General features: G+C 35.1%; 1 protein-coding gene across 2 annotated transcripts in view; it reads right to left on the minus strand.

The window, feature by feature from the left end:
* Positions 1-3,705, minus strand: part of LOC106883358 (bromodomain-containing protein DDB_G0270170) — a 212,788-nt gene extending 209,083 nt beyond the window's left edge. For both annotated transcript variants that reach the window (XM_052973507.1, XM_052973506.1), the window contains exon 1: positions 3,351-3,705. In XM_052973507.1, coding sequence (XP_052829467.1) covers positions 3,351-3,458 — 108 coding nt within the window. In that variant the 5' untranslated portion in view covers positions 3,459-3,705. The remainder of the gene's footprint in view (positions 1-3,350) is intronic.
* Positions 3,706-13,783: the final 10,078 nt, after the last annotated feature.

The following is a 13,783-nucleotide window of genomic DNA, read 5'->3' on the forward strand; positions in this document are numbered from 1 at the left end:
GTTTTTAGATTTTCTTCAAACAGGTCATTTATTTGGCATTATCTTCAGCAGGGTTGCAAGATTTATCTAAAGATTATATACTATTTTTCAGGATCAGATTTAATTTCTTTTGTAATTTAGGCTAGTTGCCACCTTAAACCCTTTAGCATTCACATTATTCAGTCAAATGCTATGCTTATTTATTCACATTGATTTGAATTAATCATGCAATATCTCATAGCTTTGAGATTTTGTCATGTGTTTGTTTATTTTTAAATGATATTGTAGAGTTGGTGTGAGAGTCTGGATCTGATCATTTTGAACATAAACAGGTAGAATATTAGGGCCAGATATATGGCTGGTTTAAATATGAATTTTAAGAGAAAAGAATTCCTATTGAATATCGTCATGTTAAATTTCCAACCAAGTAATATATTTTACTAATTTACAATTAAATTTTTCATTTAGTGCTACTTTCCATGAATTGATTTGGCAACCACAATCTTTAGCTGTTAGTGTGTTCCCCAATGCATGTTCCAAGAAAAAATTCTGGTGTTCCATAGGGTAAGGTATCTTAAGGAGATGCAATAAAAACTTATTTTATAATTTTATTTTTTTAAAAATGGTGTGTACCATTTTCAAAATAAGTTGTTGCTTTTTTTTTTTTTTATATAAGAATGAATTTTAACTTTTATTTCATTTAACTTCTTTTATTGCAATTACATGCAACTATTGCCCATAAATTATAGATATGGGTTCCATGATTTTTGGAAAGTTGTATAGTGAGTTCCAGGACAAAATGAGTTTAGGAATCAACAACCTAATGGATAACTGCATAATTACTCCATGTCAGGCTCACATTCATGAGTTTGATTCCTGGACCAGACTGTGTATTGTGTTCTTGAGCAAGACACTTTATTTCACATTGCTCCAGTTCACTCAGTTTTAGAAATTAAATGTAATGTCACAGGTGCCAAGCTGTATTGGTCCCTTTGCCTTTCCCTTGGATAACACTGGTGGCATGGAGAGGGGAGGCCGGTATGCATGGGCGACTGCTGGTCTTCCACAAACAACCTTGCCCAGACTTGTACCTTGGAAGGGAACTTTCTATGTGCAATGCCATGGTCAGTCATGACCGAAGGGAGTCTTTACACTTTACCTTAAGTTTATGCTAGAATCAGGTTGGTTCAGTACTGTGTACCACATCCAGGAATAAAACAGCTGATTATGACTAGAAAATAATCTAATTGTAACATAGATCTAAATATACAAAACAAAAAAAAAAAAACCTTTTTCTTTAAAAATAAAATTAATAGAAAAAAATTTATAAATGTTAGTATCTTTAGTGTTATGGAAGTATTTGTTGCAGTCTCTCAAAGAGTATTTTATTTTGATATCATAATATTTTATATAAACTTTTTGAGAGAATGTGAAATAGTCCTTTTTTGGAGCAGAATATCTTGAACACATACATAGAGCTATAAATAATAACAAGTAAATACTGGGTTGGAAAATCTTTTTGAATTAAAGATTGTCTTTGATGTTTTCTATCTAAAAGAATTTTTCAACCTAATATTAAAGAAGACCCATCTACCATAGCAGAATTGATACCGATGCTAGTGCCACATAAAAGGCACTGGTGATGGTGCCACAAAACAGCACTGATGATTGTGTCATGTAAAAAGCATCAGAGCTGGTGCCACATAAAAAGCACCAAGTACACTCTGTAAAGTGGTTGACACTAGGAAGGGCATCCAGCCCTAGAAACTATGCCAGAGCAGACATTTTGGAGCGTGGTGTGGCCCTGCCTTACCAGCTCCTGTCAAACCATCCAACCCATACTGGCATGGAAAACAGACGTTAAATGTGACAATGAATGATGATGATTTACATGCTGTTATTTATAGCTTTATGTAGTTGCTTCCCAAAAAGTTTGTTTTATATATTGCTATTTTACAGAAGCAGTGTCCTTCAGTTTTTTAATTTTGTGAGTTCCATGGATCAACTGAGAGAGGGAACAAAAGAGAGAGAAAGAGAGTAAGTGAGTGACTGAGTGAGTAAGAGTAAGAACCATATTAAATACACAGAATAAATCAACCTCATAGAATCATGCAGAAAGCCAGTTAAGCAATGACAACCAGATATACCGATAAAACTGTGAGTTTACTCCCGTCCCCTCTTCTTTACCCTTTGTCTCTAAGAATCATTAGATATTCTAAGAATGACCATATGCTATGTCTACATGCACAAACCTGTTCATATACATAACTACTAGTTAAGACACTGAAGTTCTAGCAATTAAAAAAAATTTTTTTGTCTTTTGGTAATGCATAATTTTGTGGAAAATGTCACTGGTTTTAAGGTTTCTTTTAAAGGACCAATTTTGTTTGAAAGCACCAGTTTATTTGTTTTTTTTAAAAATCTGATGAAACAATATGCACAGTGATTGTGCATGTGCACCTGTGCAAGTGTATGCATGTGTAACTAGCTTTGGCAGATTCCATCACCAACTTCTGCTTGCAAAGCACTGATCAACACAAAACCACTAGTCTAAAGTGCTGCACAGTGGAACTGAACTCAAGACCAATCTGGTTGTAGAGTTAACTTTTTAACAACACAGCCAATCCTGCTTTTCATTTGTTTAACTTCAGGTAAGTTTTGATACAATAAATAAATAAATATATATATATATATATATATATATATATATACATCCCCACCCACATACATACACATATACATACATGACCAAAGGCAGCCAGTCATGACCATCTAGACTTTATTAAGATACAATCTGACTAGGGCCACATTATCCAACATTTCTTTTTCCTTATGATAGTAGGGTGTATTTGATGGATATTTCATTGCTATTTCTAACATTTGAGCAACCCAATTAGGCTCACTCCATTTGTGGTGGTCCTGGAACAGGTAGTTAGCTCTAGTAACCTCCGCTTGATAACCGTTAATTCAAAGCTTTCAGCCATAATATCTCTCATTGTATACCATTAGGTATTGCAGTATGTTAAGAAAGCAAAGAAAGGAAATGCAACTCTTTAACAATGTGTTGTTTCTGTTTGTGCACTGACTTCATCTTCTAATGTAATTAAAATTAAAGAGAGAAAACATTAATCATATCCCAGTGCCTATGTTAAAAAAGGTAAGAGTGAGCAATACAAAACAACATCAATACTTCTAGCACAGATATTTACCATATATAGAAACACAACAGAAGACAGATATGAAGCCAGAGAGTGTTTTTTTTTCCCCCTTAGATTTTTTTTTTTTTTTGAAGGAGAAAAAAGAGAGTTCCACAATTACAATATTCAGTTTTGAAAAACAGCCACGACACATAATAAAAGAGATAAGCATACCTTTTTGTTTGTCAGGTAACATGAACACTTTGGTTCATTAACATAGTTCCTATAACCAATATGGTTATCCTCATTGCTGTTATTATTTCCAATACTTCGCCTATCCATTATATATTAATATTGTGAAATATTTCCAGACTGAAGTGATATGGTCTGCCATCACGTTTCACCCAAAAAGCAGTTATTGTCAGCATTTGTTAATTTTTGCATCTCAGAGTTACATGCGTCCATGATTTTATTTTATGATAATGGTTATGATTTGATTAATTGGTGTTAGTCATATCCAAACAACAAAGTCTATATCATAGTTTAGTTGTCACTTTCTATATATGAGCAATTATTTCCTGTTAATAAAGGGACAACCTCATGAAAGAAACTTCAACTGTGTAATAAATGGGGCAAACAACCAGAAAGTCTGTTGAGCAATTTACTGTTTAAACCATTCTCACTTTTTTTTTTCTAACAGCACAACTAATTAATACATTAAATGAAGATCTCCTTTGTAATCAAGGAAAAGAAAGGATTGGTGAGTTCTCAGCCAACACCTACTTGTGTTTGTCATCTTTAGTAAATCAGAACAAATAACTCTATAACACCATTCTGAAGATGGCCAAGGCTTGTGGTACAAGGCCAGTCAGTATACTTACTTCCTTTTGCATAGAATTATATTCCATTCCTAAACTAACATTATGAACAATTAGAGAACAAAAGAAACTATAGAAGGCTCAATAGTCAATTGGTCAACAGGCTTTCTGGCTATTTGTTTAAGCAAGCAATATATAAACTCAGAGTCACACACATGTATGTTAGTATACAAAAAACATGAGGAAAGGTATTCAATGCAGTACTATTATTATTATTATTATTATTATTATTATTATTATTATTATTATTATTATTAACAATACTACTAACTGTTTTTTATTAACCAACAAGGGTTGACAAAAACATCAAGGATGACACAAAGCATCAGAGTGGGATAACAAAAAGAAAATATGTAAAAAATGAAAATAACAGAAACAAAAATATTCAAATAATGATTTTCCAAATGGAAGGTGGCTACTTGAGAAAACCCTACAAAACTGCCACCCCTTGGTCACTGCAGCATGTGTCCTTGCCAGTTGTTCTACTTCAGTTTAGAAGCACATGCCTCAGAGCAGGACCCTTCACTTGGACTGTGCTTACCACTTTCGACCACATTTCAATAAATTTGCTATAAAGCAGTACATTTCTCTCCGCCCCACCCCCTTTCCTTTACTTGAAAAAGTTGATGAGGTCTTGGCTAATGAGGAAGGGATCTGTCTTTAGCTCTTTCAGTTTTGTCCAACACAACCACTTCCACTAAAGTCTTCAGAAAGATAAACATTACCAGACCTCAGCCAAAGGATGGTAGCAGGATAATCTTCATAATAAACTCAGCTGATAACAGGATCCACCCAACATAGCAGCAGGTGTATGGTATAACTCCACAAGTCAGCAATGTGTAGGCACTGAATGGGTGCTTGTGGAACAGTTTCACCACTGTGCATGCCTCCAGAATTTATCTCAATCAATATCCCCTGGTAGTATTGTCAGGCCAAGGATTTTGGAAATTATCCATGGGCACTGGTTTGACAGTCTTTCAGAACAGACCATCCATTGCTGACTTGCAGAGTTATGTCAGACAGCTGCTATTATAGGCAAGAAAGATACAATTATCAGCTAAGTCCATTGTGGTGATTGCCACAAAGCCCTCCTTTAACTGGGAAGGGAAAGCAGTTTTCATCTGTTTGGTGGCTATAGCATAAGTTGTGTATTGGACAAAGCTGAAAGGTCTAAAGACACACTTTTCTTCTTTGGTCAAGCTTCCTTCCCCACTCAACTTCTGAAATATCATCAATTATTATCTGTATACACTTATATTTCTTTTTCTTCTCACATTTAACTTTCTATACAAAGCCCAATAATTTATTATATTAGTCTTTTTAATTGATCCCATGGTGGCAAGTAAATCCTCATCATCATCAATGAGCTGGAAGAATTATTAGTACACTGGGCAAAATGGTTAGTGGCATTTAGTCCATCATTACATTCTGAGTTCAAATCCCACTGAAGTTGACTTTGCCTTTAATCCTTTTGGGATCAAATAAGTACCAATTACACACTGGGTCCGATATAGTCGACTTATTCCTTCCCCACAAATTTCAGACCTTGGCTATAGTAGAAAGAATTATTATTAATTATTTTTTTTTTTATAAGTATTATTATTATTATTATTATTATTATTATTATTATTATTATTATTCAAAAACTTAGATGGAGCAGGATTGCAAAACGGCTTTTTCCATCTGTTGTTGATAGTTTTTCCTGTTAACCTCAACTTCTATTCAATCAGTCTGAAGTTCTCACCTAAATTCCATTTCTCAGACTTATAGATATATTTAATTTCTTGTCATGACTTTTGTGAGATTTCTACTTTTATTGCCAAATGATGAGGTGGTGTTTTAAAGAGCATCATGTTTCTAAAATATACACCATTATAATCTATCTTTCAGATAGAAAGCCAAGTATACAAGCTTAAAGAGAAAGAGATGGGAGGTGGTAGTAGGTAAATAGGTAGGTAGGTAGATGATAGAGGAAGATAGGTAGCTAGCAAGGTAGCTAGCTTAGACAGGAAGCTGGCTAGAAAGATAGATATGCAACCAGACAAGTTGTCTGACAGACTGACAAACAGATATGTAGACAGACAGGCTGACACATTGACGAACAAACAAACAGATATATGAACAGAATGCATTCATGTACACAGATGTGCAAACAGACAGGCAGATACATAGAGAAACATAGGAAGACAGACATGTAGGCAAACAGACATGTATACAAACAAACATGTACACTGACAGAGAGACAGAATGTAGACATACAGGCAGACATGTAGACAAGGCAGAGTAAGTACCATAGGTGAAAAGGTAAGTCAGTAGAATAGCATATATAGCTAAATATGCAAGCATAAAGGTATGCATGTAGGTAGGTTTAGAAAGGTAGGACGACGAAGTGTTAATTGACAGTTCTATAACTTATTTCCAACTAATTCAGGCCCTTATACATTTCTAGACTTTTATTGCCACTACTAATTAGATTAGCCTAGTTCTGAAATCCCCAAAGCTTGATTCGAGTGCTCTGTCTATCTGTTAGTTATGACAATGCACTTAACTGCACCAAAAATACCTGTTCTACCTTTGTAAATTAACACCTGGTGAGTGAAAAATATGCTGGGCTGCCAACTCCCTCCAGTAAATTTCAATGTATTATGATCCTTATACACTAACAAATCCACTTTGGCTTCACTACCACCACCACCATCACTGGTGGTGGTGGTGATGGTGGTGGTGGTGGTGGTGGTGGTGGTGGTAGTAGTAGTAGTCTGTTTAATCAAAGAATCTTCAGTAGATTGACTAACTGGATAGATACAAAATGAATTGGACACAATATGATTGATTGCCTAACCTGCTACATATGGCAGCCAAATATCTCAAATCACATACTACTGTCTTAAAAATATAAAAAAATAATAAAGAATGGAAAAACACATTGGATAATGTAGTTCAAGATTCACTCTCTGAGTAAAAGATGAGATAATCAAGGCTGGAATGCCTTTGATCATTAGTCTGTATGTCAGGGCTATCCAAGATTAAATAACAAAAACAACACAAAAAAAGCACTTGTCCCTAAGAATTTATACATCTTGTGTGTAAAGACACATGTGAGTAATTCTTAAGAAAACTGCTTTTCAACATAACTACATCTTGTATGTGTTCTACCCAAGTTTGGTAGATCTCTCTATCACTCTTATTGCAAGAAATACAGTGAGCTATTAGAAACTTAAAATCAATGACACTATTGTTTCCAAAATGAAATATAAATTTTTTTAAAAAAAGTAATAGCAGTTGTAATTGCTATTCTTGTTATTGTTCTTGAACAAGCTCAAAGACTTCTCAAGCTCAAACAAATGTATAGCATGTTGGTAATTGATTTAATATGCAAGCAAGACACTCCACAAGTTTTTCATCCAGCTCTTACCTTAGCTCTGTCCAATATTATATCATTCAATAATTGCATACAATTAGCCTAATTACCACTATTTCTCACAAAGCCTTAGGGACATTTTATAAAACATTAAGGTTCTAGGCAAACACGGTCAGGATATGCTACCCAACTCCATTAGCAGAAATTAACAGTTAAGATAATTCTTCAAAGCCTGCAACAATCAACCGATGAAGGTGTCCTACCTGAAATACCATTGTTTATCTCTTAATTTTAATTCTTATCATTTACAATACAGACCTAGTTTCCTAGAATCCTACTGTTTCACTATAATACAAACCAAAGGGCTGACAGAGACCTAGTTCCTTAAATCCTTTAAAGTGCCACTGATTCTTTGGTACAAAACCACCTTACATTATACTTTTATATAAGACCTTTTTGCTAAATTACATTCCAAACTTCAGATTAAAGTAAAATGGATCTGTTGATATCAACATGAAATTAGCATTAAGACACCCCACAAGTCTCATTCAATTAGCATGTATGTGGCCAGACATTCAGTACTGTAACTAAACACAGCAGTACAGTACTGTTCCAGTCAACAGTTTAAAATAAAATGGACTTCCATCAGTTTTAATGATGAATATTCATCAAACTGCCCATTTGATTAGCATGTAATTAGCAGCTGAACATTCCACAGACATTGATGTAATTCTCAAGCAGAATGTGGGACACAGCATGTGATGGCAGATCATTAAGTTATACATAGAGTATGACCAACAGGCTTCCACACAATTTCTGTTTACCCATTTTCACTCACAAGGTATGAGTTGACAACCCATATATATCCCTGGTTGCGTTTTTACAACGCAAAACCTACCTACTCCTACTTGTTTGGACATGAACTCGCCAGGAAGCATCTGCCGGAGCATACGAAATGTTCCGTAGGTAGTCAACACCTGTAGCTAACAGTTGCATACTGTCCTTCTCTTCCAGATTGTGAAAGCTTACCATAATGTTTAATCCAAATACAGTGAAATTTTAAGACTTCATTTTTTTATGGCCCTATATGGGTTAAGGCTATAATAAGTACACTTGGCTGAGGATTCTGCAAAATATCATTAAATGACACAAATCAAAGAAAGAGACTTGCCCAACATGTTAGAAATAAACTTGTCCAACATGTTAAAGCAACCAAATCTCTTTCCAGTCACACTGTACCATTTCAAAGAAGGAAAGAACTGGATAATGTAGTCTAAAAAAAATGAAATGGTCAAGGCTGGCACTTTTGATTATGGCTTTGATCAATTAAGGACGATCAACAACTACAACAACAAATAATTGGACAAAATTAGTTTGGAATAGGGTTTTATAAATTCCTTTCAAATTCTTAAGTATTTTAAAAAATTAATTAAAATCTGAAGTGCTGCATTAAAATATAGTCAAGTGTTAAAATGGAGACCATATATTTCAAGACTAAATTTTAGAACAATATGCTTCCACCTTAAACATAGCATTATCAAAATTCAAATCAGATGCTTTACTTGACCAGATATAGGTAGAGTATACATTTATTGCTATGGGCCTAATAAGAAAAAACCACTATCAGCTATTCAGTGTGCAAGAAATAACAACTAAATATCTACAAAAGAAGTCCTAGATAGAGGCATAACATCCATTTTCCATAATGTTTGGTTCCAAAAGCCTTTCCAGACGACTGATTTTTCTGAACTAGGGACAGTCATCTTGGTCAAAACACACTAAATTAAACAAATATTAATTTACTTAAGTAATTAAATAAAGTATAGGAAGCTATACATTATTATAAATTATACAAGTTTATTATTAATACTGTACTGTACAAGGTACCAGTAAAATAGTCTAGTGGCTGTGGGAATTTTAAGTTCCTGCACATATATTAGCATAGATTAAAATAGGCTCTGGTCAATTAATATCCAGAAAGTTGGTGTTATACAAATATCCGTAAAATATGGACTGGTCATGGTTGAAAGAAATTTGATCATAAATCTTACTGTTTAAGGCTGGCTTGTGGCTAAATAACATAGCGATAACAATAGATACTCAGGGAAAACTAGTGATCAAAACTACTGATGATAAACATCAGAAAATAGTTTTTTCAAAAATGGAAAATAAATTTTACGTTATACTCTTTTACTTGTTTCAGTCATTTGATTGCGGCCATGCTGGAGCACCGCCTTTAGTCAAGAAAATCGACCCCAGGACTTATTCTTTGTAAGCCTAGTACTTATCCTATCGGTCTCTTTTTGCCGAACAGCTAAGTGACGGGGATGTAAACACACCAGCATCGGTTGTCAAGCGATGTAGGGGGGACAAACACAGACACACACACGTATATATTTATACATATATACAACAGGCTTCTTTCAGTTGCCATCTACCAAATCCACTCACAAGGCTTTGGTCGGCCCGAGCCTACAGTAGAAGACACTTGCTTAAGGTGCCACGCAGTGGGACTGAACCCGGAACCATGTGGTTGGTAAGCAAGCTACTTACCACACAGCCACTCCTGCGCCTATGAGGACAAAGATAAATGAAATATTTCAGTAACAACTTTTCATGACAAATGTCTCTGCTTAGAACATTAGATGTCTCTTCTTCCACATAACATAAACATTATTTCACTATCTGAACAGGCTTGCTCAAAAAAAAAAAAGACAAGAGATCACAGATGCAACAACACAATATCTATTCTAAATATCAAATCCATTACTAACTTTTATGAAACACTTATACACAACTAATTTCCTTATTGGTATTTGGTACTCAGCCAAATGCATGCTCTGCTGTTTGATGGAAACCTGATACAGTAACTTATTGTTAAATAGTTCTTCTGTAGCTTTGTCATAAGAAATAAGATACTTCCACTCCTCCTATAACAAACCTGTGTTCACCTTAATAATTGTAAATCTCTAACTCTACTCCCTTCAGTATACAGCTTGTTTATTTTAAACTATCATCTTATCTATTTTTTTCCCCACATTGTATAATAGGAAGCCTCAAGGTGATTGTCCCACAAGAAATAGCTGAATCTCCCTCCAAATCACATCATAGATGGGATGGATATAGAACACCTCTGATCATAGCTCTACTCAGTCAGAGCTCACATGAGATTAACAGCAACAAGAACAACAAAATATCCCTAATTTCTTCACTAAATTTAAATTTAGAGTGATTAGTAATAATGTTGATCATTGTTATTAAATGTAATGTCTTTGTAATGATAAATTGATAAATTGTTATTTAGTTCTTAAGTCAAACCTAAATGAGCACACATTATCTAATGGCATTCCAGTCATGACCACCCTGCTTTTTAGCAGTATTTAACCATTTAGCATTCAGATTACTCCATGAAATGCAATGCTTATTTATTCACAGTGTTTTGAATTAACCATACACTATCTTATGGCTTTGATACTTCAATGTTGTGATTGATTATTTTAGAATGCTATTGTAGGTCAGGTGTAAGAGGCCAAATCTGGCTGGTTTGAGCATAAAACAAAATACTTAGGCTGGTTTAAATGCAATAAGGTTAAGACTTCATTATCTGGTACTTTGTTTTCCCCATTTTTAAAGTGAGTAGAGTGTAATTTGAGGCAAAAGTTGACTGCTATATTTCTAGTATATCAAATGACCAGGTAGGGGTTCCATTGGTGGAAAAATACATATATGCACAAAGACTGCATTTACTTTACAATATTCTTCAGCTTTCATTCAGATAATTATCAATCTTCAACTGATTCATTAATATATTAGTCATGTCAGTTACAAGACACATCTCATGGATGCTCTGAGTTGCATCATCAGTAATGTTCCTGGGATCTCAGAGGTAATTTCAGGTATTTCAAAATCAGACTCCTTCTCCCAGTTAGGATTGACCAAGTCCCAGCTTGCCTCTCAGCAATAGCAAGCCACTGCTCTGTCCTTTCTATCCAAAGCCATCTAGTGGCCTTCTCTGCAGTTTCATTGATGGAACATTTAGCCTTCTTCGTCACTGCACCAGTAACTCCAAGCCCGGTCAAAGCTTTGCAGAGTAAACACCCAACAAAACCTTGGCGGCGTGCTTCAATTGGTTTGCAAAAGGCCTGCCAGCCTTGGCTTCTTTGCATTGCTTTACCAGCTAATGCATTTACAAATTTTGAGGTTGCTTTTTTTCTACTTTTACTACTGGGTAAAATAATAATACAGTTCTATATTTAAGAGATGAGGAATTCTGTACATTATTTACACTCAACGGATATTTGTCCTCATCTTGTTTGTTGTTAACACAACGTTTCGGTTGATACACCCCCCCCCCCCCAGCCTTCTTCAGGTGTCTTGAGGAAATTTCGAACCTGGGTTCTCATTCCTAAGGTCTTTTTCGATTTTATTATTATTATTCAAGCAGTGACCAGAAAACTAATAATAATAATAACATCGAAAATTACCTTAGGAATGAGAACCCAGGTTCGAAATTTCCCCAAGACGCCTGATAAAGGCTGGAGGGTATAACAGCCGAAACGTTGTGTTAACAACAGACAAGATGAGGACAAATATTCGTCAATTGTAAATAATGTAAATAATGTACATAATAATAATTTGGAATATGAAAAGCATAAAAGTTGTGCCTATAATAGTTGGTGCATTGGGAACTCTAAATAAAGATACTGAAAAATATTTGAAGGAGGTTGGAATAGAATGTCCTGTAGAACTTCTACAGAAGTTCTCTTAGGGACAGAAAGATTATCAAGAGGGTTCTAATCTCCTGAAAGACTAATGAAAAATAGTGGCTACTGAAGGTTACAGATAATAATCCACTACCCACATAAATCCTACCAGGAATAAGACTGAGCCCGAGTCAAATCAATAATAATAATAAATAAATAAATGACAATATCTTTTATCTTTTACTTGTTTCATTCATTGGACTGCAACCATGCTGGAGCATTGCCTTGAAGTGTTTTAGTAGAATGAATTGATCCCAGTAGAAATATTTTTAAAAAGTATTCATTCTATTTGATATAAAATAAATTCTAAATACTTGAAGTCATGTGCCACCAATATATTCTTTTTATTAATTCTTTAAGAAACCCTTCTGATAATTAACTAATTAAAAGCTTGATTACTGTATATTCTTTAATTTGTTCCGGTCATTGTACTACAGACTTTGATGGGGTAATACCTAGAGGTTTCGTTGATCAAATCAACTCCAATATATATTTTACATCAGATACCTATTCTATTGGTCTCTTTTTTTGCTGAACCACTAAGTCATGGGAGACATTAACAAACCAGTACTGCTGTCAAGCAGTGAGACTGAGACCCCCTTCGGTCATGACAGACCATGGGATTGCACCTAGAAAGTTATCCTCCGAGGTACAAGTCTGGGCAAGGTTGTTTATGGAAGGCCAGCAGTCGCCCATGCATACCAGCCTCCCTTCTCCATGCCACCAGTGTTATCCAAGGGAAAGGCAAAGGCCGATACAGCTTGGCACCTGTGATGTCGCAACTCAATTCTACAGCTGAGTGAACTGGAGCAACGTGAAATAAAGTGTCTTGCTCAAGAACACAACACAAGGCCTGGTCCGGGATTCAAACTCACAACCTCACGATCGTAAGTTCGACGCTCTAACCACTGAGCCATGCGCCTTCACTGAGTGAGAAACAACTATATAAACATACACACATACAATGAGCTCCAGCATAATTTCTGTCAGTCAAGCATTCACTCCCAAACCTCATGGTACACAATAGGGCTGAACCTAAAACCAACTGTTGATGAAGTAAACTTTATAACTAGACAGCAAAGTTTCTACCTATGATTCATTTATAAACCACGGTAGCAGACAAGTCAAAGATAAGTCACAATGATAGATAAATCACAGTAGTAGATAAGTCACACTGTGTTTATAATCTTTTGGTAGCAGTCTTTGACCCATACACAAATCACATGTTTCTCTCTGAGAATAATGTTTGCAACACTGCTTGCAGCCGCATTAAAATAATTAATACATTTAGCAGAAATAATCGCAATTATTGTTAATAAAGCTAACAAAGTCTTGGAACCACAGGTGTGGCTGTGTTCTAAGAAGTTTGCTTCTCAACGATATGGTTCTGGGTTCAGTCCTACACCTAGGGCAAGTGTCTCATACTATAGACACAGGTTGGGTAAAACCCGAGTGGATTTGGTAGACACAAACTGAAAAAATCCTCTGTGTGTGTGTGTGTGTGTGTGTGTGTGTGTGTGTGTGTATACACACACACATATATATGTATGTGGGTGTGTTTATGTTTGTTCCCCACCATTACTTGACAACTGGTATTGATTTGTTTACATGACTTAGGAAACGAGGCTGATACAATAAGTACCTGGCTTAACAAAAAAAAAAAAA

This window comes from Octopus bimaculoides, chromosome 16 (assembly GCF_001194135.2).
Source record: "Octopus bimaculoides isolate UCB-OBI-ISO-001 chromosome 16, ASM119413v2, whole genome shotgun sequence".
Lineage (NCBI taxonomy): Eukaryota > Metazoa > Mollusca > Cephalopoda > Octopoda > Octopodidae > Octopus > Octopus bimaculoides.